Source organism: Protomyctophum parallelum (genome assembly GCF_964188405.1).
Source record: "Protomyctophum parallelum genome assembly, chromosome: 9".
Lineage (NCBI taxonomy): Eukaryota > Metazoa > Chordata > Actinopteri > Myctophiformes > Myctophidae > Protomyctophum > Protomyctophum parallelum.
In genome coordinates, this window is record NC_139706.1 from 23,802,597 (window position 1) to 23,828,642 (window position 26,046).

Consider the following 26,046-nt stretch of genomic DNA (forward strand, 5'->3'; position numbering starts at 1 on the left):
CTCGCATCAAGGCAATTATGTTGTGTTTCTGCATCAAATAGAACTACCGTATACCTAACCTAAGATACCATCAAAGGGAAGAATCTTTACACAACCCTCTCTGGTATTATATGTTTTTTTGTTTGAGCTGTTAAATTACTATAGACTACACTTGGTTGTTAAAGTCCAGATAAAAACAATAGATATTTAGACAAAACTTTTGCACAGCATTATGAATATACTACTTACTGGTTAGTAATGAAGGCATATTTGTTGATGGTTTCTATGACAGCCTTGAAAGTAATCTTTGACGTTAAGGTGTATCCATGTTGGACCATGGGTTCTCCTTCAGGTCCATCCCAACAGTCCACTACAGACGGGTCAAATGAGAAGGAGGTCAATAAGGATTGATCTCTAGTGTTGATTTCTATGACGAAAAATGTCCATCAACTACCTTTTCTCTTTGATGAAAACTAAATGGAATCGAAATGAAAACTAAGCTATGATGACTAAAACAAAGACTAAATATATTGACAATTTTGTCAACAAATAAAAACTAGACAAAAATGTTATAAAGGGACTAGTGGACTACAAGAGATCCAGTATAAGTAAAGGACACAAGTCATTTCACGCCTGGTTGCATGCTGAAAATAGCCGATCTACAAGCACATGATAGCTTGTAGATCGGCTATTTTCAGCAAGCTAAAAATCAGCCATTACGACGGCATCAAAATAGACTAACAGTAAAGCATTTCAGATGACTAAAATATGACTAAATGACTAAATTGAATGAATAAATTACATTTTATTCAAAAGACTATGGGCTCCATTTTTGTTCGAGCATTCTAAATACACTATTTGGGGATTTAGCAGTGGGGAAGGCGTGTTCCCCCACAAAATTTTGGTCATGTTATTTTGGTCACCTGTCTAAATCCCTAAAACATCTCCGTTACCCCTTACATTATGCATGTAACGGGTAATTTGTAATTTGGCATTACGGCTTTACCGGTGCTTTTAAACTCCACTATGCGCCTTCCGAAATATGTGTGACCAAAAGAGCAATTTAGGGGAAAGCTACGCCCATGACCACACCTGTAGACGCAAATACCTTTGTCGGCATAATAGATAGCGGGTGACGCTGGACCAAAATACCATTAAGGGACAGAGCAAGCTCCTATACTCGTAATTTTCGGGCAGCGGCTGACTTGCGGGCCGCGTTGCGGGTAACGGCGGCGACGAAAATGGAGCCCTATGACTAAAATAAAATCTAAATCTGCTGGAAAAATCAACACTGTCTGACATAAAAAATGCAATTCATTATTGTAACAGGGACCAGCACATTTTGGCACATTTGATATAACTGAAAGGAAACGTTATGTAAATGTGTGTAATTACCTTCCACACAGCGGCAGCCAGACTGAAGGACCCAGGCATACATGTCAGTCTTGGAATGCGAGAGGAGCTGGTCTCCAGTCAGGTAAGTGTTGTGAGACGAGGCGATGAAGTAGTTACACAGAGGTTGATCCATGTCTTGGTTCACTTCGTGGTGCAAAGGGTTAAACACATCGCACGTGGGGCTGCGCATAAAACTGGTAAAACCTGATGAAACACGAAATACATATATTAAAAATCACACCTGTGTGAAGTGAGGGGCGCTCTTAGCTTTGTACATCATCATCATACATCATCTCATTCAGGCCAATCAGAATTTGCGTCCTGACCTTCATCTTCAATGTTTGTATTTACATAAACACTCAAAGCTGGCCCTTCATTGTCAATGGCATTCAATGTGTGTGTTAGGACAATGTGTATACACAAACCCTCGAACGAACGAACGAACGAACGAATGATAGAGGCGTTACTAGGGTTGTCCTGATCCGATCACGTGATCAGAAATCGGAGCAGATCGCGTCATTTTCAAATGATCGGAATCGGATTGGGAGCAAACAAAACGTGATAGGGACATCCCTATACAAGTAAGACGCGCAAACGCGGGGAAGCGAACGCAGCTCGTGTGTGTGTGGTTGTGTGTGTGTGTGTGTGTGTGCTACAACTGCGCCCTGTGTGTGTGTGTGTGTGTGTGTGCTACAGCTGCGCCCTCTGGTGGCGGGCGGGTGGTGTAACAGCGGGACACACACACACACACACACACACACACACAGACATTCAGCCCTTGCTGTCATAGTAAGTGGCTCACTGCGTTCGCAATTAATCATTATTACATCCATATCATGATATTAGACTGGATATCTTCTGCGATTTTTTACATTATACTATTGTTATATGGCATAAGTGTTCTATATAAATATCGGATCGGAAAGAAATCAGTATCGGCAGATACTTGAAATCAAATCATCTGAATCGGATCAGGAGCAACTAAAAAAGACGTGATCGGGACATCCGTCAGTGTTACAGATGGTAAAGGTGTTACTGATGATGGAGGTGTTACAGTAACCAACATGGCAGGCGTTGCGATGATGAGATGTAACAAGAATATGAGAGGTAAGTGTAAAGTGAAAGAGTGAAATAGTTACCTTCAATCCCTAAAACACCATTGTGTTTGTTCTCTTCTGACATCTCAAACTTGTCAATGATGCCCGCACAGTACTCTGGTGTCACATTGGTCATCTGTGAGGAATGGAGAAGGACAAATATTTACCTTTCAATCTCAGTAGATATTACAACGTGTTACCTGAAGGCAGAATGAACTAGCACTAAAAAGATGTCTGTTTTACAGGTTTGTGCAGCTGTTACATAAATAACCAATTATATGAAACATGGAAAGGTGTCTATTGAAGCCTATGGTGTTAAAATGCAGCAGGGGGATCCGTAAGGATAAATGACAACGTTTTATGAAAAGAGAAATGTAACTGTCATAAGAGAGAGGTAAGAGAAATTGAGAACAGCAAAGGATGGGCACCCCAGAGACAAGCCCATTTTATGCATGATAAATCCTCATAGTGGAACAGATTCCACAAGACAGACAGATAGCTGAGAATAAAGACACCTCCAAACTAAAACACAAAGGAGAGAAGGAAATAGGAACAGAAATAATGCTCAGTTGTATGCCAAGTGTGTCTCAAACGCATTTTCTTTTCTGTGCCTCTCACACAGAATTAGAGAAAAATTACCCATATCAAAACAGTACATACATTTGATTTTTAAAGGCGTCACAAACAATGGCTACGTTTACATGAGCAGTTAAATCCCCTTTTCATTCCGAATAGAAGTTCAATCCTATTAAACGTTGTTATGTAAACACCTACAAAAACTTACATCCGAATGAAAACGCTCGATGCGATCAAAAACCATTCCGATGTCACTGGCCGGATTACTCCGATGTTCAATGCGATTGAAAGAAAATTGGACTCATGTATACACTGCTTCGGATGTAAATTCATTCTGGTCTCTCTGAGCATGCTCATTTCCATTGCGCTCCAACTCCAAGGCGCTCATAAGCCTCTTATCCAAGGCGCGCCGAGGAGTTTGCACATAGAGCGCGTTATTTCGTGCATTTTGTGTGCGTGTGTGTGTGTGTGTGTGTGTGTGTGTGTGTGTGTGTGTGTGTTCAACAGTCTCTCTCTCTCACACTCTCTCTCTCTCTCTCTCTCTCTCTCTCTCAAAAATAACGAGCGACCCGATACAATAATAATCAGTGTGTTGCGTGCCCTGGCCGTGCTGTAGATAATAAAGTAGGCTACACATAAAAACGAGATGATCACCTTCCCAGCGGAGAAGGGGAGCCGCAGGTGGGGAAAAAAAGATGGTAAACATAATATGTATCTCCGTCCCTATCCAAGCAGCAGCCTCAAAACTACTGCGGAATGAAATGATGGGATTTCAAAGTGTCGTCTTTCGTCTGAAAGTCACAATGAATGAACTGCCTATATTTTATGTGTCCAACAGATGGCGTAGTTTCACGTGAATTAACATGTATCATGTCTTCTATCACTTCTCCATATAAACACTCATTCGGAATGACCATTTCCCATGTAAACTCGCGGCAAAAAACATTACATCGGATGTATTTTATTCGGAAGTATTTATTCGGAATGATCACCCTTCATGTAAACGTAGCCATTGGCTACGTTTACATGAGCAGTTAAATCCCCTTTTCATTCCGAATAGAAGTTCAATCCTATTAAACGTTGTTATGTAAACACCTACAAAAACTTACATCCGAATGAAAACGCTCGATGCGATCTAAAAACCATTCCGATGTCACTGGCCGGATTACTCCGATGTTCATTGCGATTGAAAGAAAATTGGACTCATGTATACGCTGCTTCGGATGTAAGTTCATTCTGGTCTTTCTGAGCATGCTCATTTCCATTGCGCTCCAACTCCAAGGCGCTCATATCCAAGGCGCACCGAGGAGTTTGCACATAGAGTGCGTTATTTCTTGCATTTTGCAGCTCCGAAATCCCCCCCAAAAAACGTGGAGCAGGCTGCAGCATGCAGTGATGATTGATGATCCCCCTGTGAGTGTTCAAAGATCCAACCGTCCAGAGTTGATCATGATCACTGATCATTTTCAAATTATATAGTGCATCAGGGACTCACAGAAAGACAGTGGAGAGAGGACACAATGCCGTCAGCCCGCGCACGCACACACACACACACACACACACACACACACACACACACACACACACACACACACACACACACACACACACACACACACACACACACACACACACACACACACGCAGTCCCAAGAATACGCTATTATGTGGGGCACATTGTCAGCCTGTAGATCAGCTCTTACTTACACAATGTATGCCTATACGTGCATTGTGCAAAGACGAAGCACAAATAAATCCAATAGCCTTGTGAGGCGCGCAGCGAAAAGTTGATAAATGCGATGTTTTACTGCTTTGTGTGTGACTGTGTGTGTGTGTGTGTGTGTGTGTGTGTGTGTGTGTGTGTGTGTGTGACTGTGTGTGTGTGTGTGTGTGTGTGTGTGCGTTCTCTCTCTCTCTCTCTCTCTCTCTCTCTCTCTCTCTCTCTCTGGTCCAGTGCTTACAGCAAGCGAGAGATGAAATGATGGGATTTCAAAGTATATGGTCTACTGGTGTTCTGAATGAACTGCCTATATTTTATGTGTCCAACAGATGGTGTAGTTTCACGTGAAATAACATGTGTCATGGTCATGGCTTATATCACACCGCGACGGCAACGTCCATGTAAACATTCGTTCGGAATGACCATTTCCCATGTAAACTCGCGGCAAAAAACATTACATCGGATGTATTTTATTCGAAAGTATTTATTCGGAATGATCACCCTTCATGTAAACGTAGCCAATGAAACGTGTTTTTTGAGGTGTTAACTGAAACACTCTATCAATGGCTACGTTTACATGAGCAGTTAAATCCCCTTTTCATTCCGAATAGAAGTTCAATCCTATTAAACGTTGTTATGTAAACACCTACAAAAACTTACATCCGAATGAAAACGCTCGATGCGATCTAAAAACCATTCCGATGTCACTGGCCGGATTACTCCGATGTTCAATGCGATTGAAAGAAAATTGGACTCATGTATACACTGCTTCGGATGTAAATTCATTCTGGTCTTTCTGAGCATGCTCATTTCCATTGCGCTCCAACTCCAAGGCGCTCATAAGCCTCATATCCAAGGCGCGCCGAGGAGTTTGCACATAGAGCGCATTTTGTGTGTGTGTGTGTGTGTGTGTGTGTGTGTGTGTGTGTGTGTGTGTGTGTGTTCAACGGTCTCTCTCTCACACTCTCTCTCTCTCTCTCTCAAAAATAACGAGCGACCCGATACAATAATAATCAGTGTGTTGCGTGCCCTGGCCGTGCTGTAGATAATAAAGTAGGCTACACATAAAAACGAGATGATCACCTTCCCAGCGGAGAAGGGGAGCCGCAGCAGGTGGGATAAAAAAAAGACGGTAAACATAATATGTCCGTCCCTATCCAAGCAGCAGCCTCAAAACTACTGCGGAATGAAATGATGGGATTTCAAAGTGTCGTCTTTCGTCTGAAAGTCACAATGAATGAACTGCCTATATTTTATGTGTCCAACAGATGGCGTAGTTTCACGTGAATTAACATGTATCATGTCTTCTATCACTTCTCCATATAAACACTCATTCGGAATGACCATTTCCCATGTAAACTCGCGGCAAAAAACATTACATCGGATGTATTTTATTCAGAAGTATTTATTCGGAATGATCACCCTTCATGTAAACGTAGCCAATGTGTAGTAGAACATACTAGGTTTACCGCGACAAATCTATTGAACTCTCTCCATGTTTCAGGAGCCAAATTGCAATTCCCTCTTTTGAGTGGTGCAACCACTCCTACAACCAGCAATGTCCGTGTACCTGTGTACCTGTATCATGTATCAGTGGTCATGAGCACGAGTATGTGACTTATTAATACCAGTAGGGGGCACCAGAAACAGACAGAGGGGTATTGCTGTGCCTGCTGCCTGCTAATTAGTCACACATTGTGGTCACTCATTCAATCTTTTCTCCAGGGATTAATTTTGGCTAGGCTTTTACAATCAATCTGTGATACTGTGAGTATTGTTTTGCGTGCTGGATGACACGCAAAACTCGATGCAGTGGTTAAATGTGTAAATTAGCTGGTGTTTCCATTTTGCATTACAAAATATGGTGATTTGTATTTAACTGTGTTGCATTTTAATGCAACAGTAATTATACTATGACAAAGAAATAACCCTGTTGCACATTTTTTGAGAATAAATTAAAAAACCCTGCAAGGATATTTAGTGTGATGGATTAACAGTTTGATGGCCACTAATTGTTTAATCCAGGGTTCCACCGCGCGTAATACGACATACCCGCCTTTTGATTTATGTGTTTAATTCGCCGCATTTTAATAATTAAAAATAAACTCCGTCTTTGCCGCGGAGCTAGAGACGAGACCTTCATGTTATGATGACGAAACCGGAAATCAACACATGCTGTGGGCTGCTAGGGCTTCTGGGAAATTTACCTTTTGTTCAGTTCGCAGGAAGTTAGCCAACTCTTCAATTGTGAGGTGGTCTTTCTTGTCACTGTACGCTAGCAGAAGCAGGAACAGGTCCCGTCTCAGTGACATCATCCTGTAGAACACTGAGAACTCCTCATAGGTCAGCGTGCCCTGCTGATCATCTGTGTCTGCTTCCTGTTCGGGAGGGGAGGGGAGGGGGGGGGGGGTTATAATCAGCAAACAACACATCACAATCCATATCAGTGTTGTCGTGCTACTAAGTGAGTGGACGCCCCATAAGACACACACTATTAAAACATGCAGACGTGTATAACTATTTAGAAACAGGGTTTACAATGCCTAATCTTATCCATAAATGTAAATGAGTAAAGAAAATCTTATTTTTGCCAAAAAAATATTTTAGACGTGAGAGAAGTGGGGGGTGGCACTCCCCCGCGTCTCCCCCCACTACACCGCGATGAATGGCCCTGACACAAGTGCTTTAACGTGTATTAGAACAAACTGAACAGCCAGTGTATTTATGTGACAATTACTAAATTACGACATTACAAAAGTACTTTAAGCAGAACACTTCCTCCTTATTTATTAACTTTTAGCCTTAGAAAATGCATGTCCCCCGTGAGGCAATTTGTAGTACAGCACAGAACACACAGACAAACTGGACCTCATTGTCTGCACCAGGCCAAAGGCGTGGCCAAGACTATGTATTCACCCCTGTCCGTCCGTCCGTCTGTCTGTCTGTGTGTGTCCGCCCGTCTGTGTACAGCTAATCTCTGGCACTGTTGCCCAATCAGGCGATCCATGTGAAACTGTGCACACACATCCTTGAGACCAGAGCAGAATATCTGTCCCAAATCTTTCAAATCAGCTTTTTCTTGCCCTGTAACTTAACTGCTGTGCCGTGTCTGGCGACTGAATTTCCCCCGCAGGATCAATAAAGGTCTTATCCTATATCAGCGGTCACATCCGCTGATGCATTCTACTGTCTACGTGTTTACAGTAAAAGGAGTCATGTTGACAAAATGCCTCCTCCGAAACAGAGTCACCAGCTGCGTCTTGACTCTTTACACCCACCACCCTTGCCAACAAACAAGCAAGGATCACTGCAGTAGTCTCACATGGCCAGACTCTCACAATTTTCAAATGTTTCCGTCATAAATTCTGGAGCACGGAAGCTCTGGTCATGAGTAAGCGATAAAGCGGAAGTGAAGCCTCCTCACGACTTCCGTTTCGTCTTTACAGTCACAGATTTATCGGTGAATAGAAATCATCTACGCATAATATATAGCTTGCTGCTTAGCAGAATTTTTGTGAACAGAAATGGCAGCTTCTTTACTCAGATATTGGGAGGTGTAGTTCCAGACTCTATAGCCCTAAGCCCTAGCATTCGGATTGTGGAATAGTTGTCTGGCTACCCGAGACTAATAGTGCAGTGTCGAGGACACAATATCCATTCCTGGCTTGTGGCTTCCCATCTGTGAGCTCTGCCATTTGTGTTCATTTGTGCACAGACATAATACCTGCAATCAGTGAGGGTTTCACCTCTAACTCATCCAGTCATTTCCAAACCAATTAAGGACCTCCTTGCTTTGAGGAATTACATGTGTAGCCAATCTATCTTTGTGGCTTTCTCTGTCGCACTCTCCTCCCTCCTTCCACCGTGCCGACAGACTACTATCAGCTTCCTATATACCTGCTGGATCTCAAGAGACTGTTCCATTCCCTTCCAAATCTAATAATACCAGCAAATGCCTCCATCACACTCCTATAATGAGTGTGCTATGGGCTTTAGGGGTTTGATCACTGACAGTCAGACTCCACACACTATCAGCAGGGAAAATCACTGAGAGAGTCCATGACAAATGTAATACAAATAAATCCAGGGTATTAAGTAATCATGTATGGTTTATATCTGTGCTTTAATACATTAAATTGGTGGCTCTTTCTGACTGCCTTGGTTATTGATGATATATTCTATAATATATTCTATATTAAAATGTTGTGTCTCTCAAGCCACCAGTAAAGCAGTCAGGTACGAGTCACCCTTCAAATAGAAGGTCACAACGTACCGTTCAAATAAAATGCCATATGTCGCAGATGTGAAATCTTTCTCTCACATTTATTTGAATGTCAGATAACATACATGAAATGGAACATTAACACATGAAGAGCTCTGTGTAAGAAACTGTTTTAGGGTTAGTGGGGGAAAGAAGGAAGTGCATGAGTCAAAAGTTGATGCAAACATACATTTACATTTTGTTTGATATGATAAATAGATGTTTATTGTATTTTACATTGTATGAATGTACTTCTATTTATAAAATACAGCCAACAAGTCATTTTGCGAGCAGATATTCCAAGCACTTTGAAATACACTGTACGCACCTGGAACATTTGCTTGACCTTCCTGCGTGGGAGATTGACATTCAGCTTGTGGAGAAGCTGGCAGATCTCCTCAATGTTCAGGAGACCGTCACCATTCTTATCAGCTTCCTCAAATGTCTGCATCATCCACGTCACACACACACACGTTAAGGAATGTAGGATACTGTATGCGTGTGTATTGAGAGTACCAAGTATAGTCACAGTATATGAAATATGATTAACGATTAACGCGTGAGGCTGCTGCACAACATTGTTTAGGAGTAACGCCAACTGCGTAATGAAGGCATATTGCATAGTGCCAAGGCATAGCGCAGGACAGGACAAATTGCAAAACATAGTCAATGAAACTGAAATTTGTTTTGCTGTGATGCCCATCATGCATGTCTTCCATTGTCTTGTGACGGTGCATTCCTTGTGGAATGTTAATCCCACAAAGTCCCATATTGTACAAAAAATATATATTATAAATTGTTTAATAGTTGTCGTTGAAGGTTTTGGTTTAAAATATGTGCATTTTTGAGCTGCTGCAATATGAGCACAAGCAGTATGATGCAGATCAGCATACAGTAGTAGTAGTTTAGTGAGACAGAGACACACACATACCGTAGACACAGACAGACACACAGACATATCCACCCAGCAGAGATAAGAAACCAGTAGCCTGGAACTCACCTATGCTTTCTATGGCATAGGCCGGGAGAAACTGTGCGCAGCTGCTGGACATGAGGAATTAATTAGAGCGACAGAGACAGAGAGGAGTGTGTGTGTGTGTACGGGTGTGCGTGTATGCGTCAATTTAACAAAGGTGCAGACGATCAGAAATCAGCAGAGAGTGATCAACGTTTGCGCTACTCTATGCCAAATTGAAGTGGACTCGGACCCAGACTTTTTTTTTCTCCCTGGAAATAAAAACGTCTGAGTTTCTGAGGCTAATAAACCAGAGACTTTAATGATTAGCCTAGACCACTGTCATCACCGTTTTCCTGGGAGTGGCCTCTGTGGGATCTAGTATAACACCATGGAAATGTAATTGAGATTCTGCACATGCGTAAAAGGATATTGGTCATGTGTGCGCTGCCGTTTGGCCAACAAGTCCTCATCACTGATCCCAGCCATTAGGTAGCGCAGGCCGGTAACCCAGGTCCTAGCTTCCTCAGCGTTGGTGGTCACCAGGTCCAGGGACTCCATGTGGTTTCCGTGGTACACCGTAAAGCAGCACGCTGGGTCAAAGCTGCCCTCTGCATGTCGGTGGAAGATGTCTGACTGACGACCTTCTGTCACTTTGTATAGTGAATCAATGGTGACTGAGGGAGGGAATGGGTGTTTTTAGTTTTAGTTCAAAGAGTGGGATGATGTGGACAGAAAACATTTGTATTTCTATTAAGCCTGACCAGAGACTTTTCTGGCGGTTCTGGACAACCGTGTATCTGACCGACTCAAAGGCCAGGCACCAAACTCCCTGTGGTGGTGTGGAACGCGTGTGTCGAACTTGAAGTCGGTGTGGCGAACAGTTCTCAAGTTACGTGGATTACACATGTACGTATGTATGTACGTACGTACATACACAAGTTTTGGTGCATTTACTGTAAGATGTATGAAACGCCAGTGCCACTAAATATGAATGAAGAAAGGACAGACCAACTTATCATTGTGTACTTGCAAAATTCAATCAAGTGAAATGTTAACTAAATGTTAACTCAATATGAATGAAGCAAGGACAGACCAACCTATCATTGTGTACTTGCAAAATTCAATCAAGTGAAATGTTAACACACTCATGTTGGTGGCCATCTAGACTCTAAGGCACTGTTTCCAAAACAGGGACCAATTCGCGAGTAAACACCCCTTTATAATTATTTTTTCTGTTAGTGGGGTCATATCTGATACTTCCGTGACCGTGGAGAGCAAAGGTCCGTTTCTCAGTGGATGTATCATCTATGAAGGTTAAAAAACAAATTGAGCCCCCAACGTACCTCGCAAAAATTAATGAGAGCCCCAAATCCATATGGCCATCATCAACAACCAAAATTACCTGCTGCTGCTGCAAAATTACCTTCTGCTTTAAGTAGCATGTGACATGTCAAACTAGGGGGTTTTCATGATTCCGAATCCATTCCAAGCATTAGTTTTGCACAAAAAACACTCCTTGGGCTAAAAACGGCCATAGCCATCACAAATGTGATGAGGTCAGCACTCTCCGTGGTCACGGAAGTATCAGATATGACCCCACTATGTACTCAGGCAGAGAGAACTGAGGAAAAAAACACTGTGGCAGGAAATTTAATCTGGCAAGGAATCCAGATTAAATAAATATGTTGATTGTACCTACGGTTGAAGAATTATAGGACACGTGAAGTGGGAGCTGTTGTAGCGCCACCATGAGGAGATAAAAAAGATCTGGGATGTATGTTCTGCCATTGCCAGGTGGAAATGTGAGTGCAAAGACTCCCAGCAATCGGGTGCTGCATTCAATGAAGGTGAATTTTGTGCAAAACGGCCACCCCAAAAAACTTTGGAAGCCAATCATAGCCAAAACGGAATGCAATCTGAGAAATGTGCTCAATTGGCACTTGCTCGCTTTGGTTTGTCTACATTTCACTTGATTTCACTTCCATGGATTTGTCTAACATGCATGAAGGCGCACAGCACTTGCTCTGCTGTAGGTATCTATAGATTTTCTCAGGCTCCTTGACCCTCTTTGATGCTCAATTCACCTAAAGTAAAGTAAATGCAGTTATCACTGCACTACAAATCTCCTTCTCAACGTGTTCTGTATCCTCTGCTTTCAATGAGGCATGATAATGTTCAGTACAATATTTAACTCAGTATCGTCAATTTACTAAAAGGCAGGGGTAAGTTTCATTATACTCCCCACTGTCCCCAGCATCAAATGAGCATTCTCCCATCACACTCTCTGACCTTTCCATAATCTCATCTAATCTCTGAGATTAAGCTAGAAATAGATCCAACAATATGTTGTTTTTTTGTATCCTGACCAGACTTTACAGCCATGCAATCCACACGACCAAGCAAAGAAGAACTAGGGCTTATCTCGTTTCAACAATGTAGAATCTGACACACGCACACGTCGCACACGCACACACACACACACACACACACACACACACACGCACGCACAACTCAACTTCATTGTCACATCACAAATTCATACATGTAGGTAGGTGTAAAAAAGTGGGTGGAATTCTTTGTTAAAGGTTTTATGACATTCTTTTTTCTTTTAGGTTTTATGACCTCAATTACACCCAAAAAACCTGAACTTTGAACATTCAGTGGATTTTCTGTGGTTTGAAGTGGTTTGGAAGCCTTTTGAGCTACAATGAAAACAGGCAAAACAGTGAAAACAGTGACATCTGCTGGCAAATCCCATTGACATATATGGGATTTGCAGGATCTTACATCACAAACTGCTGGCAAATCAGAGCACCTGTTTGAGCCAGAAAGCCCCAGATCACAGAAAATCTACTGAATGTTAAAAGTTCATGTTTTTTGGGTGCAATTGAGATTAGAAAACCTAAAAAAAATAAGAACAATTCCAAAACCTTTTTTTTTATGTCACAATCCCTTTAAATCATTGCAGTTTCAAGAAAGGGGGAAATAAATAGAGAAAGAAAGAAACTGAAAAACAAGTTGCGGCTAGTGGCCATAACAATAATAAACTTGATCTACTAAAACAATAGTGATGAAGAATGTAAACAAATGAACATAAAAAGACAGTGGCAATTTAGATTCCATTATTATGCGATAATCCCACATGAAAAAGGGACATCTCTGTATTACAAAAAAAATAACTAAAGTTATCAAAGAAAAATGACTGTTTAACTACTGGTAACCTAAACTCTGAGAATGTAATATCGAACGCTCAGAATTGAAATATGTGCACACTATACTCACTCTTGGCCTTCTCACTCTTCCGGGAGGGTTTCCAGCGAATGCACGACCGATGCTCATCCAGGTAGAAGAGTCTCACCAGACCTTTGGATCCAGTCTTCAGCTTTACCATCTGAGTTCCCGACTGCATCACACTCATGCATCGGTCCACTGGGGGGGGGAACACACACACACACACACACACACACACACAGGTCAGACTCAAGATAAGGATCGATTGAATCGGGTGTGGATTTGTAAAGAAAAAACGCAAATGATGAGCAGCCAGCAGATGATCTGGGTCAAGATCCAAAAAGCGCAACAGAGGTGCACTGTGTTGACACACAGGTCTAGTTGTCCCACTGCTGCCCGGTGTGTGTGTGTGTGTCGCCCCCATTGAAAAAGAGAGAGAAAAAGAGAGAAAGAGAGACAGAAGGGAGAGAGGGCGAGAGAGGGGCTCTGTGGGATAGATACAGAAGTTGTGTGTGTGTGTGTGTGTGTGTGTGTGTGTGTGTGTGTGTGTGTGTGTGTGTGTGTGTGTGTGTGTGTGTGTGTGTGTGTGTGTGTGTGTGTCTCTCGGAGAGGAAATGATGGAGGCACAAACGGATTTGGCAGAGTTGACGTGGAGAATACTGGAGACTGGAATACGAATGACATGGTACTGTGCATTTGATTTGACAGATGTGACAGAGACAGGCACCGCACAGAATACAAGCAAGTGTAGAACTTTGCAGGGACACTGTGTGACACACTGACAGTTATTGAAAGACAGGACTAAATGGGGATGACAACAGAGAGATGGCATGATGGCTTTGTGCGTGCATGCGTGTGTGCGTGGCTGCGTGCGTGTGTGCGTGCATGCGTGCGTGTGTGCGTGCGTATAGATTGATGTTCAATTGGACCATAATATTAAAGACATGTGAGAAATCTATTACTGTCTGTCTATGTCTATGCTCTATGCCGGTACCTCCAAACACCTGGATTGGAGAGACAACACGGAGGCTGTCTACAAAAAGGGATAGAGCAGACTGTACCTCCTGAGGAGGCTCAAGTCCTTTAATGTGTGTAGCAGGCTACTGAAAATGTTCAGTACGTTGTAGCCAGCGTTCTATTTTATGCAGTGGTACATTATGCTGGGGTGGGGGCATTAAGGCCTGGGAGCTGAACAAGCTCAACAAGATCACAAAGAAGGGCAGTTCTGTGGTGGGCTTCAGGATGGAGGGGCTGCAGTCAGTTGCAGAGAGGAGAATCAGGGACAAACTGATCTCCATGCTGGCTAACCCCTCACATCCACTCTATGGTGACTTACAGGACAGAGTGAGCACCTTTAGTCGTAGGCTCACCTTCCCTCCGAGAATGAACACAGAGCGGTATAGACTCTCCTTTCTGCAAACCGCCATCAGACTATACAACACATAAGAACTCCCCCCCCCCAATGCTTATGGTCCGGTATCTGAAGTCTTTGGTCTTGTTGTGATTATGTCCAGTTGTGTCCAATGGGCTTTTTTGTCTGTCTATAGAGGGTATGCGCATGCTTAAAGTGAATGGCACATCGAGTGGAAAATCGAGTGGCAAAGCAACATGCAAAGTGAGTTTAACATTGTGTAATGTTGTTTAATGAAATCAGATATGACTTTTCTGTTTAGATGTCTGGGCTGTCGAGGCCAGGAAGTATAGTTATTTGCCACACAGTAGGCGTTCCTGCATAACTTCCTGGTTTGATGATGATCTATTGTTTAATTTTACATTATGCTGCTGCAAAAGGGGTGAAGTGGCCCTTTAAGGTCTGTGCTGAGGTTGGAGATCTTTGTGGAACTCTACAACTTACGGGGCAGTGGTGGCCGAACGGTTTGCGGAGCGGTCTTGATATCGGAAGGTCGCTAGTTCGTATCCCCGGACCGGCACGTTAAAATTACCACCGCTAAAGTGCCCTTGGACAAGGCATTGAACCCCTACCATGAAATGTTCTATGAGCAGGGCCTGGCTGTAAACAAGTTATTGAGCTTAGTCCAGTTACCCTGGGTAAACGTAGTACCTTTCCTTCCTTTCCTTACCAGCTCTTTTTACTTTACATCTCTAGCTGGATTTCGACCGCAACTTTAGCACCACACCACACCGCACCGCACGCACCGCACCACACCACACCGCACCACACCACACCACACCACACCGCACCGCACCACACCACACCACTCCACACCGCACCGCACCGCACCGCACCACACCGCACCACACCGCACCGCACCACACCACACCGCACCGCACCACACCACACCACACCGCACCGCACCGCACCGCACCGCACCGCACCACACCACACCGCACCGCACCGCACCGCACCGCACCGCACCGCACCGCACCGCACCGCACCGCACCGCACCGCACCGCACCACACCACACCGCACCGCACCACACCACACCACACCACACCGCACCGCACCGCACCACACCACACCGCACCGCACCGCACCGCACCACACCACACCACATCACACCACACCGCACCGCACCACACCACACCACACCACACCACACCACATTAAAATATCTACCATCTCCATTACAATAAAGTACCCCCTCTTCCCCTCCCTGGGGGAATCAATGCCCCCTTTGATACTCCTTTGAATACAAATCACCTTGCAGGAGTACTCCAGATATCGGTAAGAACCAAATAGACCGTTATAACAGTGATTATAATACAATATAAATTATTATAATGTATTACGATAACTAGATCGCTCGACCGGCTAGTCAATAGCCAGAACATCCGAGACACATGCACGCACACACGCACGCACACACACACACACAACCCCAAGCCCTGTATAATTCACCTCCCCAAGATGTAGGACAAATCATAGATGCACTGATGCTTGCACAGCCTGCCATGTTGATTACACTAGCGCAGCCAGAGCGAGTGAGGTAGAAATTCAACTCACTAAGACAGTGGTTGACCATGGGCTCTTATGAGATTCAGACGTTGGCATCTGGGAATACCTAATGCCTGACGACACTATTTGATGTTAACACTAATGAGACATCTGGAGCACAAGACTGAGATAAAAGACCCTGCATTCAACTCCTGTAGACTAGACACTACAGCAGGCGGCAGTGGCTCAGGGGTAGAGTGACTGGATGGAAACCTCAAGGTTGCCAGTTCAAACCCGGGCTCCAAGTTGTCGTTGAGCAAGACTCTGAACCCCTAATTGCTCCTGATTTGCTGGTTGGTGCCTTGCATGGTTTCCTCTGGCATCGGTGTGATAATGTGTGTGTGAAACTGTGAATGTATAATCTCTGTAAAACGCCTTGGATAAAGGCGCTATATAAATGCACCATTTACGATTTATATAGCACCACCATGACTAAAGCCAAACCGAAGCATTGTTGTGGAAACAAACAGAATATGTTGATGCTGATTTCTTGAGCCATCTGTGAACATGCCAGACCATGGCAGCTGTATACGAACTGAGATCATAATTCAACATGAGAGCATCTGGTATGAGATGAGGTTTACATTAATGGCGTGTAATGGCCACATTGGTTTATAAACTTCTGCCTCTAAGCTTGTATTTACATATCGATGCTGTCGGGAAGAAACCTCGTACCTCCATAGGTTTGTTTTTTTGTTTTGTAAATGAATGCCCTACTTTGTCGTACTAAAGTGGCACATAAAAGTGGCAAAAACAGCCGATCTACAAACTCATATAAGGAGCTTTCTATTTTTGCTCATATTATGAACTTACATAGCTGTACAAGAAAAATAATAATAAATAATAAGTATCTTTGTCAATGGTACAAGATACCGGGGTTGTGGCTCTTTGGGGGGGAGGGAGGGGTAAATAATAATTTATGCTATTTTTGACTCATATGTGACTTGAATAATTAATAAAGAAACTTTGATAAAAACATTTGCAAGGAAATGCATCCACCAATTTAACAGGGAGCCCACGTGCCACTTGTGGATTTGTGGTTATGCCTCAGAAAATGTGTATCACTATGTGTATCATTATGTGTATCATTATCAAAGTTCACTTTGTGATTTGTCCAGGAAAATCCCTGATAATGTAGACATCTTGTTTAACTATTGTATTAATGTATCCTGTTCTTTTTAATATTCACTCAATATTCCCAGTTGTCCCTCCATCTTTCCTCCATGTACAGTATATATACCTGCTCTTCTCTCTGAATTCAGTTGATCATAGCTTTAAGGCTGTGCTGATTTTAAATTGCTTAAATTGCTTATTCACATTTCTTGACATATCTGGATCAATTCCAGCATACAGCAATTTAAATTCACAATTATATCTCCTCATCTCACAGCATCTTGCAATCGCATCAGATATGTAATTATATATGCACTCCTGTTTGGGGCACATATCTCTGCCAGCCCTGGGCTGGGTGCCTATACTGCCTGCTCTGTGCTGTGTGGATCGTAGGGGGCAGCCACCAGGACACAAGGAAGCTGCAAATAATAGGGATAATAAGAGTTTGCACGACAGAAGGTGCAACTGTTCACATTTGTGGCTCCCCCTATGGGAAAACGGTATAAGAGGTGTTCGCTATAGACTCTATAGCGAACACCTCTTATACCGTTTTCAGTCTGACGTCAATCGGTAAAGGGTACAGGTTCACAGGTTCATGTATTTTTTAGTGGTGCAACCACTCCAAGGAACAGCAATGTCCGCGTCCGCCTAACTATGTGACTTTAACACACCCATGCGCCTATGTGACTGTGAGGACCAGTATGACTATTAGTACCAGTAGGGGCGCTGTTGTGCCAGAAACAGAGAGAGAGAGAGTGCTGCACTGTTGCCTGGTAATGAGAGAGAGAGAGAGAGAGAGAGAGAGAGAGAGAGAGAGAGAGAGGGGGGAAGGGGGATTGCCTCATATAAGAACTGCGTTTGAAAAATAAAGAAATCATCCAGGCCGTTTCACTCATATGGATATGAAGAATCAACTGACTGCGAGAAAACGCTAATGTTACTGCTGCTGAATTAGTTAAATTTTCACTAGAAAACAGCATGTATCAAATATGAGTGACTGACTGCCGTAAATGATACAGAGACACCTCCCTGACAATATCGCCGAGACAGTTTGTTTATTTTTGAACCACAATTCTTATGAGACGATTTTAAGATGATCCCATGTTCTTCTCCATAGAGAAATACTTCCATGAACCAGGGGATGAGCGAGTGACGTCAGGACTATAGAGGCCCCTCAACATGCTATTCCAATTTGGGCATGATTGGATGTTGCATTCATGATATAGACCTAGAGTTTTTCCTTTATTTTTGAGTGGTGCAACCACTCCTACATCCAGCAACGTCCGTGTACCTGTGTGTGTGTGTGTACCTGTATGTGTACCTGTATGTATGTATGTATAAGTGAGCACGAGTATGTTACATATTTATACCAGTAGGGGGCACCAGAGATACAGAGAAGAAATTGGACATCCGTGTACCTGTGTGTGTGTGTGTGTGTGTGTGTGTGTGTGTGTGTGTGTGTGTGTGTGTGTGTGTGTACCTGTATGTATGTATAAGTGAGCACGAGTATGTTACATATTTACAAAAGTGTGTCACTAGCCAATGAAAAGATGTGCCCATGATGTGCCCATGTGGCCTGTGGCCACTAGCCAATGAAAACTCAACCAACTCAACCAAGCCACACCCATCACTAGCTCTCAGGCCCCCCTCCCTCTTTGGCTGCTGTAATGTGATCTCCCCTATGGATCTCTCTCTCTCTCCGCAGAGAAACCTTACCTATAGTCGCCTCACCATTTCGCTTATTCCTTCTAAATCTCTGCATTTAAAATATAGGTCGCTCAGCGAATGTCTTAGTTACATTAACATTGTTCTTAGAAAATACTTGGCTTGTCCCTAACTACTACGATTAGACAGATCGCGTTTGTTATTTCGCTACTGCCAGTACTTTTTTTTTTTTTTTAAGATATTGTTTTGCGGCTTACGCCTTTATTGATTTTTTTAAGGGATAGAAAGTAGGCTGACAGGAAACGGGAGAGAGATGGGGGGATGACATGCGGTAAAGGCCGTGTCGGGTCCGGGAGTCCAGACCGTTACGCTATGGCCTGGGCCACTGCCAGTACTTCTGATTGCACGCACGCACACACACACACACACACACACACACACACACACACACACACACACACACACACACACACACACACACACACACACACACACACACACACACACACACACACACACAACACTACCCCGTGTCCCACACACACACAACACTGCCGCGCGGATTTAAGCTGTCAAACCATACAGCATTGTCATATTTAAAAGGCGCTTTATAGCTTCTCTCAGCTCAAAGCGTGTATGAATAATGAACAGCTGACGTCGGTGGGAGAGGACGTCAGCTGTGTGTGTGTGTGTGTGTGTGCGCGCGCGCGTGTGAGAGGGAGGTAAACAGTCAGCCACACGTTAAATTTCTACTTCTACTAAAGAAAGAGGCAGCGATGGAGCCATAAGTCCATATCCATAAATTCGGGGACATAAATTGCGCAAAATACTGTTAAACATGATGGCATCAGCCTGCTGCATCCTCCTAGCTGTTGTGTGCTAAGCTAAATCACATCATACAGGACCACAACACGGCTCTGACCAGGGTTTCCACATTGACTGAGAGGGAAACAAGCAACCAGGTCTATGAAAATGTTAACAGGCCAGATCAAGTCAGAAACTGTCAAACATCATTGTCCAATGTTGTTTTAGAGCAGTGGTTCTCAAACATTTTCATGTCATGGACCACTAATATTCTATATATATATATATTTATATATATATAATATTTATATTATATGAAGTCAACTCCCGCAATTTCCTTCTTCCCATAGTGCGCGGCAAAGTAACTCTGGGATGAGCGGCCGCAAAGCGGCCGCGAAATTCTAGTTCATAATATTCCTTATTTGTGCTTAATTGTATGTGCGTGTGTGCGTGCGTGCGTGCGTGCGTGTGCGCGCGCGCGTGCGTGTGTGTGTGTGTGTGAGGGTGGGGGGGTCACACAGTCAGTGGGTGTAAATGAAATCCCTTGCAACACGTAATGTATGTCTAAAGAAACTGCTCACTTCAGTCGGCAGAGAGCTCACAGAGGACACATCAAAGTGTGTTTATTCACAGAGATCCAATTCAATGAAATACATTTGAATTTTGGTTAATCAGAGAGGAGGTTCTCTGTGTGAACAAAGCGGCCTTTCCTCTTGTCCATTCAGGTGCACATAATATTGAGTACCAGGCTTTATCCTATTTAGACTGGAGGTTTTAAAAACGACCTAACCTAAGTTTTCTGGAAGACAAGCTTTTTATTCAAAAGAAAAGGAAATTAATGTTTCTAAAATGACACAGATGTTTCCCGGTTATAAATGTTTAACAACGTATAGGCTTTCCAGGTCTTAATATCATCATTGCCAGCAGCAGTGCAATGCGTTGCCAACTTTGACTTTTGCCAAAACCACCATCATCATATAGGATAGGAGCAGTGTTCCGGCCAGAATTTTTAATATCCTCCCCTTTTTTGACTCATTATTCTCCTCGTTACATCCCTATTTTCATGGTTTAGAGTCAAAGGGCTGTATTTTGCGTGTCTTAACCCATTTAGGCCTAAGGCCGATTCTAAAAACGCCTCTAAATCCTGGCCTAAGTTTTCTGAAAAACTTTCAAATATTCATATAGCAGCATCAATTGTTTTACATTTTTGAATACTGTACATACTGTACAGAACCCAAAAATGGGTTCCCGGCCTGAGGGGGTAAAATACCAAAAGGGGTTCCCGCCCAGAATGGGTTGTACCAGGTCTTATTACTTAACTTAAGACCTGGAGGCGTGATCAATGCCATTTGGCTATTCTGAGTGGCCAAAGAGCATAAAATATCACTTGTGAAGATAATGAGTGGAATTGACCTCAGCCGAAAGATTTGCCATAATTTATTCATAACTACAAAAATTGATATGCAGCAGCATCTGCCTGCTGCTACATCATACATGCACACTATTCATGTGACATAAGGCAGCACCATATTACTGTATCTCTCACCCCTAACAAAACAAAAATAATTTGTAGGTGTATGCAAACTATGCAACCGGTCCGTTACCTGACTTTGCATTACAAGATAGCCTTGTTAGCCTGTTGTACAATGAAAAGGTTGATGTTCAAGCCTGAAGATAAATAAAGTGAGCAGTAATGTGATTCGGTTCTTTGTGGCAATGTTAAGCAAACACGTATCCATGTATTTAACTTGTTACAATACACACCTGAACACAATAAAAGCTGTCACTGTCCACACACACACACACACACACACAAACACACACACACACACACACACACACAAAGACACATTTTGTCTTACATTACACTAATAGCTTGTAATCAACTAACTAAACAAAATGCAGGTTTAGCGTTTGGTATAACCAGCAGTTAGAGTGATCCAGACCATTACATTACACCATGAATATACTGACTGATACATACTCTAGTCTAGGCCTAAACATGATCCCCTCTCTGTTACTTGTGCTATAAATACTTTAAGAAGTGTTTGTTTGTCCACACATACTGTACACATGCAACACACATGCAGTTACCGGTACTCAAAAGCTCACCAATCCAAAAAAGTCTGAATTTCTTTGGCACCACCATGGTATTATGGGCCAGTAGAGATACAGTTACCCCAGTCGATTTCTCTGAAGCTCCAGCACAAAAGGTAGGTTCCTTTTGATGAGGTATGGCATTTGAACAAAACACTGTAGTGGAAGATGCCTCCATGTTGTCTGAGTTATTATGTCCAGAATAAAGCCAACTTCAATTATATCCCAGAGAACCACTGCAGCTTCTGCTCCACGTGTAGCTAGATTTTTTGTTTAATAAGCGTATCAAAAGTTCATACTATATTGTAGCCCAATCACAAAGTTATCCGAGGCGTCTGTTTCCACCTCTGTCTGTACCATTCTCTGGTCTGGATCTGGAATGGCACCTATTTCTAACAAACACATACACACACACACACACACACACACACACACACACACACACACACACACACACACACACACGGAAAACACACTGTCGTCGCCCCTCTCCTGGTCATCTGTTCTCCACCCTCACTCTTCCTACTCCACCTCTGTCAGATTCACTGCCTGTGCCAACCCCTCTGAACGGGTACTATACCAGATACCTAATACAGGGATTTAGGTTAACATTTAATGCCATGGCATTGTTGTGCTGATTCACAGAGTATTTCCGGGTAGGTAAGTGCAACAGCTGTGTCTCTCTAATGCCACTGTGAGACAAGATGACAGTTCTTGATGTGTCACTTTCAAAAGAGGATATAGTCCCGCTTACCATATGACCAACATTATAAATTATATACAGCATAAAACTATAATTTTGTTTCATCACAACAAAATGAATGACTTAATCAGAGTGACAAGAGATGGCAAAGAGAGTGTTCAAATATATGTGTCACTGCACTACAAAAAGTGTTTTGCAGGTTCCATCTGGAACACCTTTCTTGTTCAAAACTTATACTTAACCACTGATAAACACATAATGTGAACATTTTACATTTTATCTGAACTACAACTTGAAATGCATATTGTGACTCAACAGTGATCGGCATCCTAGGGCAAGCATCATGCGCCATCAACCTTATTATAAAATCCCATCTGTCAAATTGGAACACTAACAGACAAAGAAAACTGTGCTAATTATCAGCAAGATACTGTACACTCACTGCCTATAAACTCTCACATTGTATACTAGATACAAGACAAGTTTGCATGAATCTCTAAAAACACTCCCAGGTCACAGTCACACCGAAATGGAATTGTACCTATGAGGGCGGATTCTGCTAATGCTTTTCAATGGGAACGGAGGGATTTGTTGACATTTGAGGATTTCTGCAAAAAACATGCTCCATTGAAAAGCATTGGCAGAATCCACCCTCATAGGCAGAATTAAAGCTTGGTGTGACCTCAACCTGATTCTATCAAACCAGGGACATTGCGGGTATATCAATGGACTAACTGGCAGACTTTAGCTCACATCAGGTGACACATCAGGTGAAATCACAACAATGCTCTTTTTTTCCTACATTTTACGCTTGAGGGACTTGGGGAGGTTTGAAATATGACTCTCCACCCTATCTCATCTGTAATCTCCCAGGCTATTACACTATTGCTCTCAGGGAATTCAACGGCTTATGAAATTAAATGAGTCTAGTACTCTGCTGTGTGACCTATGATGGGGACTTGGACTAAAAGATAAATGTGTGGGGAAAATCAGGCTGCACTGCAACGGATGGAACCCCATAGCAGCAGTGAGGTGTCAATCTATCTTCTGCTGAAAGGGAATTAGGTGCTAGTACTTATTTGCCTCCAGGAGTCCAGGGATCAATTAAGGTGTATCTCATCGCATCTCATCACATCTCATCTCATGTAAAGATCATTGTATAATGTATGCTGGCCTTGGGTAGTCTTGCATGATTGTACACACCATAAAGAACATCGATCCAAAGTATCCTTTTTTATTACCATGTTTGCACATAATTTGTCTTGGTGAGGTTGGTGCATTACAGTGTAATAATTACACCAAATGACAAAGAATTGAGCAGTAAATATTTATGTAGTAAGTTAAAAAGTATGTAAAAAATCACACCAGTGTGAACCGAGTGGTGCAACTCCCGTCTATCATTCCAATTTGTATCGTCCAATTTCTTCTCTGTATCGTTCCAATTTCTTCTCTGTATCATTCCAATTTCTTCTCTGTATCGTTCCAATTTCTTCTCTGTACTCTGGTGCCCCCTACTGGTATAAATAAGTAACATATCCGTGCTCACTTATACAAACATACATACAGGTACCTACCTACCTACCTAGGTACACGGACGTTGCTGGATGTAGGAGTGGTTGCACTCAAAATATAGATATGGTAACATCTGGATCACGCAGGGGGGTAATACCCATCCACCCCCTTCCCATTGCCTCTGGCTTGGCTGGGTGCTTTATCGAACACATGGGAAGCCAACAGGGTTGTACTGTGTTCTCTGTCTCCTGCACTAGCAGCTACATTCAACAGGGAGCAGCACTGGGAGGGACAGCATGTCCCTGTCACTGTCAGTGTCAGGTGGAAAGAAGCAGCTGGTGAAAGCATGTGTATTGGACGAGACATTCTTGTCTACATCCTACCATGTGCCAAAAAGTTGGGGTTAACAGCTAGAGCTACCAGGTTGTAGTTCATCGTCTGAATGTAATTGTCATAATGACTATTGGGGAGAAAAACTGAAAAATAACAAACCACCTACAAATTCGACGCACGTGTTCCACTAACTTCCACTCCACACCCTCACAGGGAGTGCAGTGCCCGGTGTTCGAGCAGTCAGACCCACGGTTGTCCAGAACCGCCACAAAAGGCCTCTGCCCGGTCCACAGCTGGCATCACAAGGCCTCTGCCCGGGCCAGACTCCATATTTGGGCATGCCTAGTAAATACGGGTTCGTCCCACTGACTTCTGACATCAGAACGCAGTACTTGTGTGCTCTGCTTGCGCAAGTAATAAACCTGGATTGACCTGGATTGGCCTGGATTGGCTATGTCCTGGACATCAACGCGATCCCAAGAGTCGTATTACACTGGACCCCAGAAGGCAAGAGAAAGAAAGGGAGGCCTAAAATGACATGGCGTAGGCCGTGGGACGATAGAGAAGGAGCTCCAGCAACAACATCAGAGCTGGGGGACCATAGAGAGAAGATGGTCAAAGACAGATGCAAGTGGAGAAACTTTGTTGCTGACCTATGCGCCAGCCGGTGTAATGAAGTAAGTAAAATTACAGGGAGTTGTAAAGATTATTTTAAAAATACACATATAGTGAAAGCAAATCTATAACTGTGAGCTTGTAGATCTGCTAACTTCACTACTTTTGAACGACACAGTTGTGTGTCAAAACATAAAATAATGCTTAAGTGGTTAATTTATTTGTCGGAGGAAAAACATGCATATAGCCTACATGCAAAAACGTACTTCTCCATTGTACATATGAATAAACACATTTCTATACGCGTCTTGTAGAAAGAATTCTAAACAATTCAATTCTGGCAGAAAGTGTGTGCATGAAATACTAACAAAAAAAACAGTTACAAAGGATTGTGATTGCTTGTCATTCTGCTCTGCCTGTTAGATTTTTCTACCTACCCTATACCCTCTCATTAAAAATTATTAGGCGTGTCACAATCACTCTCTATGAAATTACCTTTAAGCTTGGCAATATGCTCATTAGATTTTTGATATGCGTATTGTGTATGCAAATTGATTTTCTTTGCGCTAGAAGGCAATTGGGTCAAGTAATTCAGTATAGGGCCCGTCCTCTGGGGTTCATGGAAGTGCACAGAGAATACTGACCAACCAATAGAAAAGGCAGGCCCGTAAAGGCATTTATTCAAACTTAGTGAAAGGCTAAGCTTATGGAACACTAATTAAACGGGGTGGATATAAGAGAACACTGCACTCATTTATCTCACACTCTCTCCTCTATCTAATGAACACTAATAGCAGTGTTCCCCTCGCCAGCGCTACAAACGTGTTCCCCCGTCCCTCTGAAGTGGAGAGTGAGGAGAGGCACTGGAATAAAAATAAACATGACAACTGCACCATTATTATATATTCACAAATGATGCTATAGGGGGGCTCCCCGAGAGCATTACTGACATCAAAGGGAGGGAAACTGAAGTCTGTGTATGCCTCTGGTGTGTGTGTGCGTTGGTCTTTTCGCCCTCTCTCTTCTTCCT

At 43.0% G+C, this 26,046-nt stretch overlaps 1 protein-coding gene across 1 annotated transcript in view; it reads right to left on the reverse strand.

The window, feature by feature from the left end:
* Positions 1-26,046, reverse strand: part of plch1 (phospholipase C, eta 1) — a gene marked incomplete at both ends in the record, with an annotated part of 57,672 nt that overhangs the window by 25,626 nt on the left and 6,000 nt on the right. Inside the window, 7 exons of the mRNA XM_083773177.1 lie at positions 229-349; positions 1,375-1,578; positions 2,514-2,607; positions 6,975-7,145; positions 9,357-9,473; positions 10,401-10,660; positions 13,269-13,415. Coding sequence (XP_083629303.1) covers positions 229-349; positions 1,375-1,578; positions 2,514-2,607; positions 6,975-7,145; positions 9,357-9,473; positions 10,401-10,660; positions 13,269-13,415 — 1,114 coding nt within the window. The remainder of the gene's footprint in view (positions 1-228; positions 350-1,374; positions 1,579-2,513; positions 2,608-6,974; positions 7,146-9,356; positions 9,474-10,400; positions 10,661-13,268; positions 13,416-26,046) is intronic.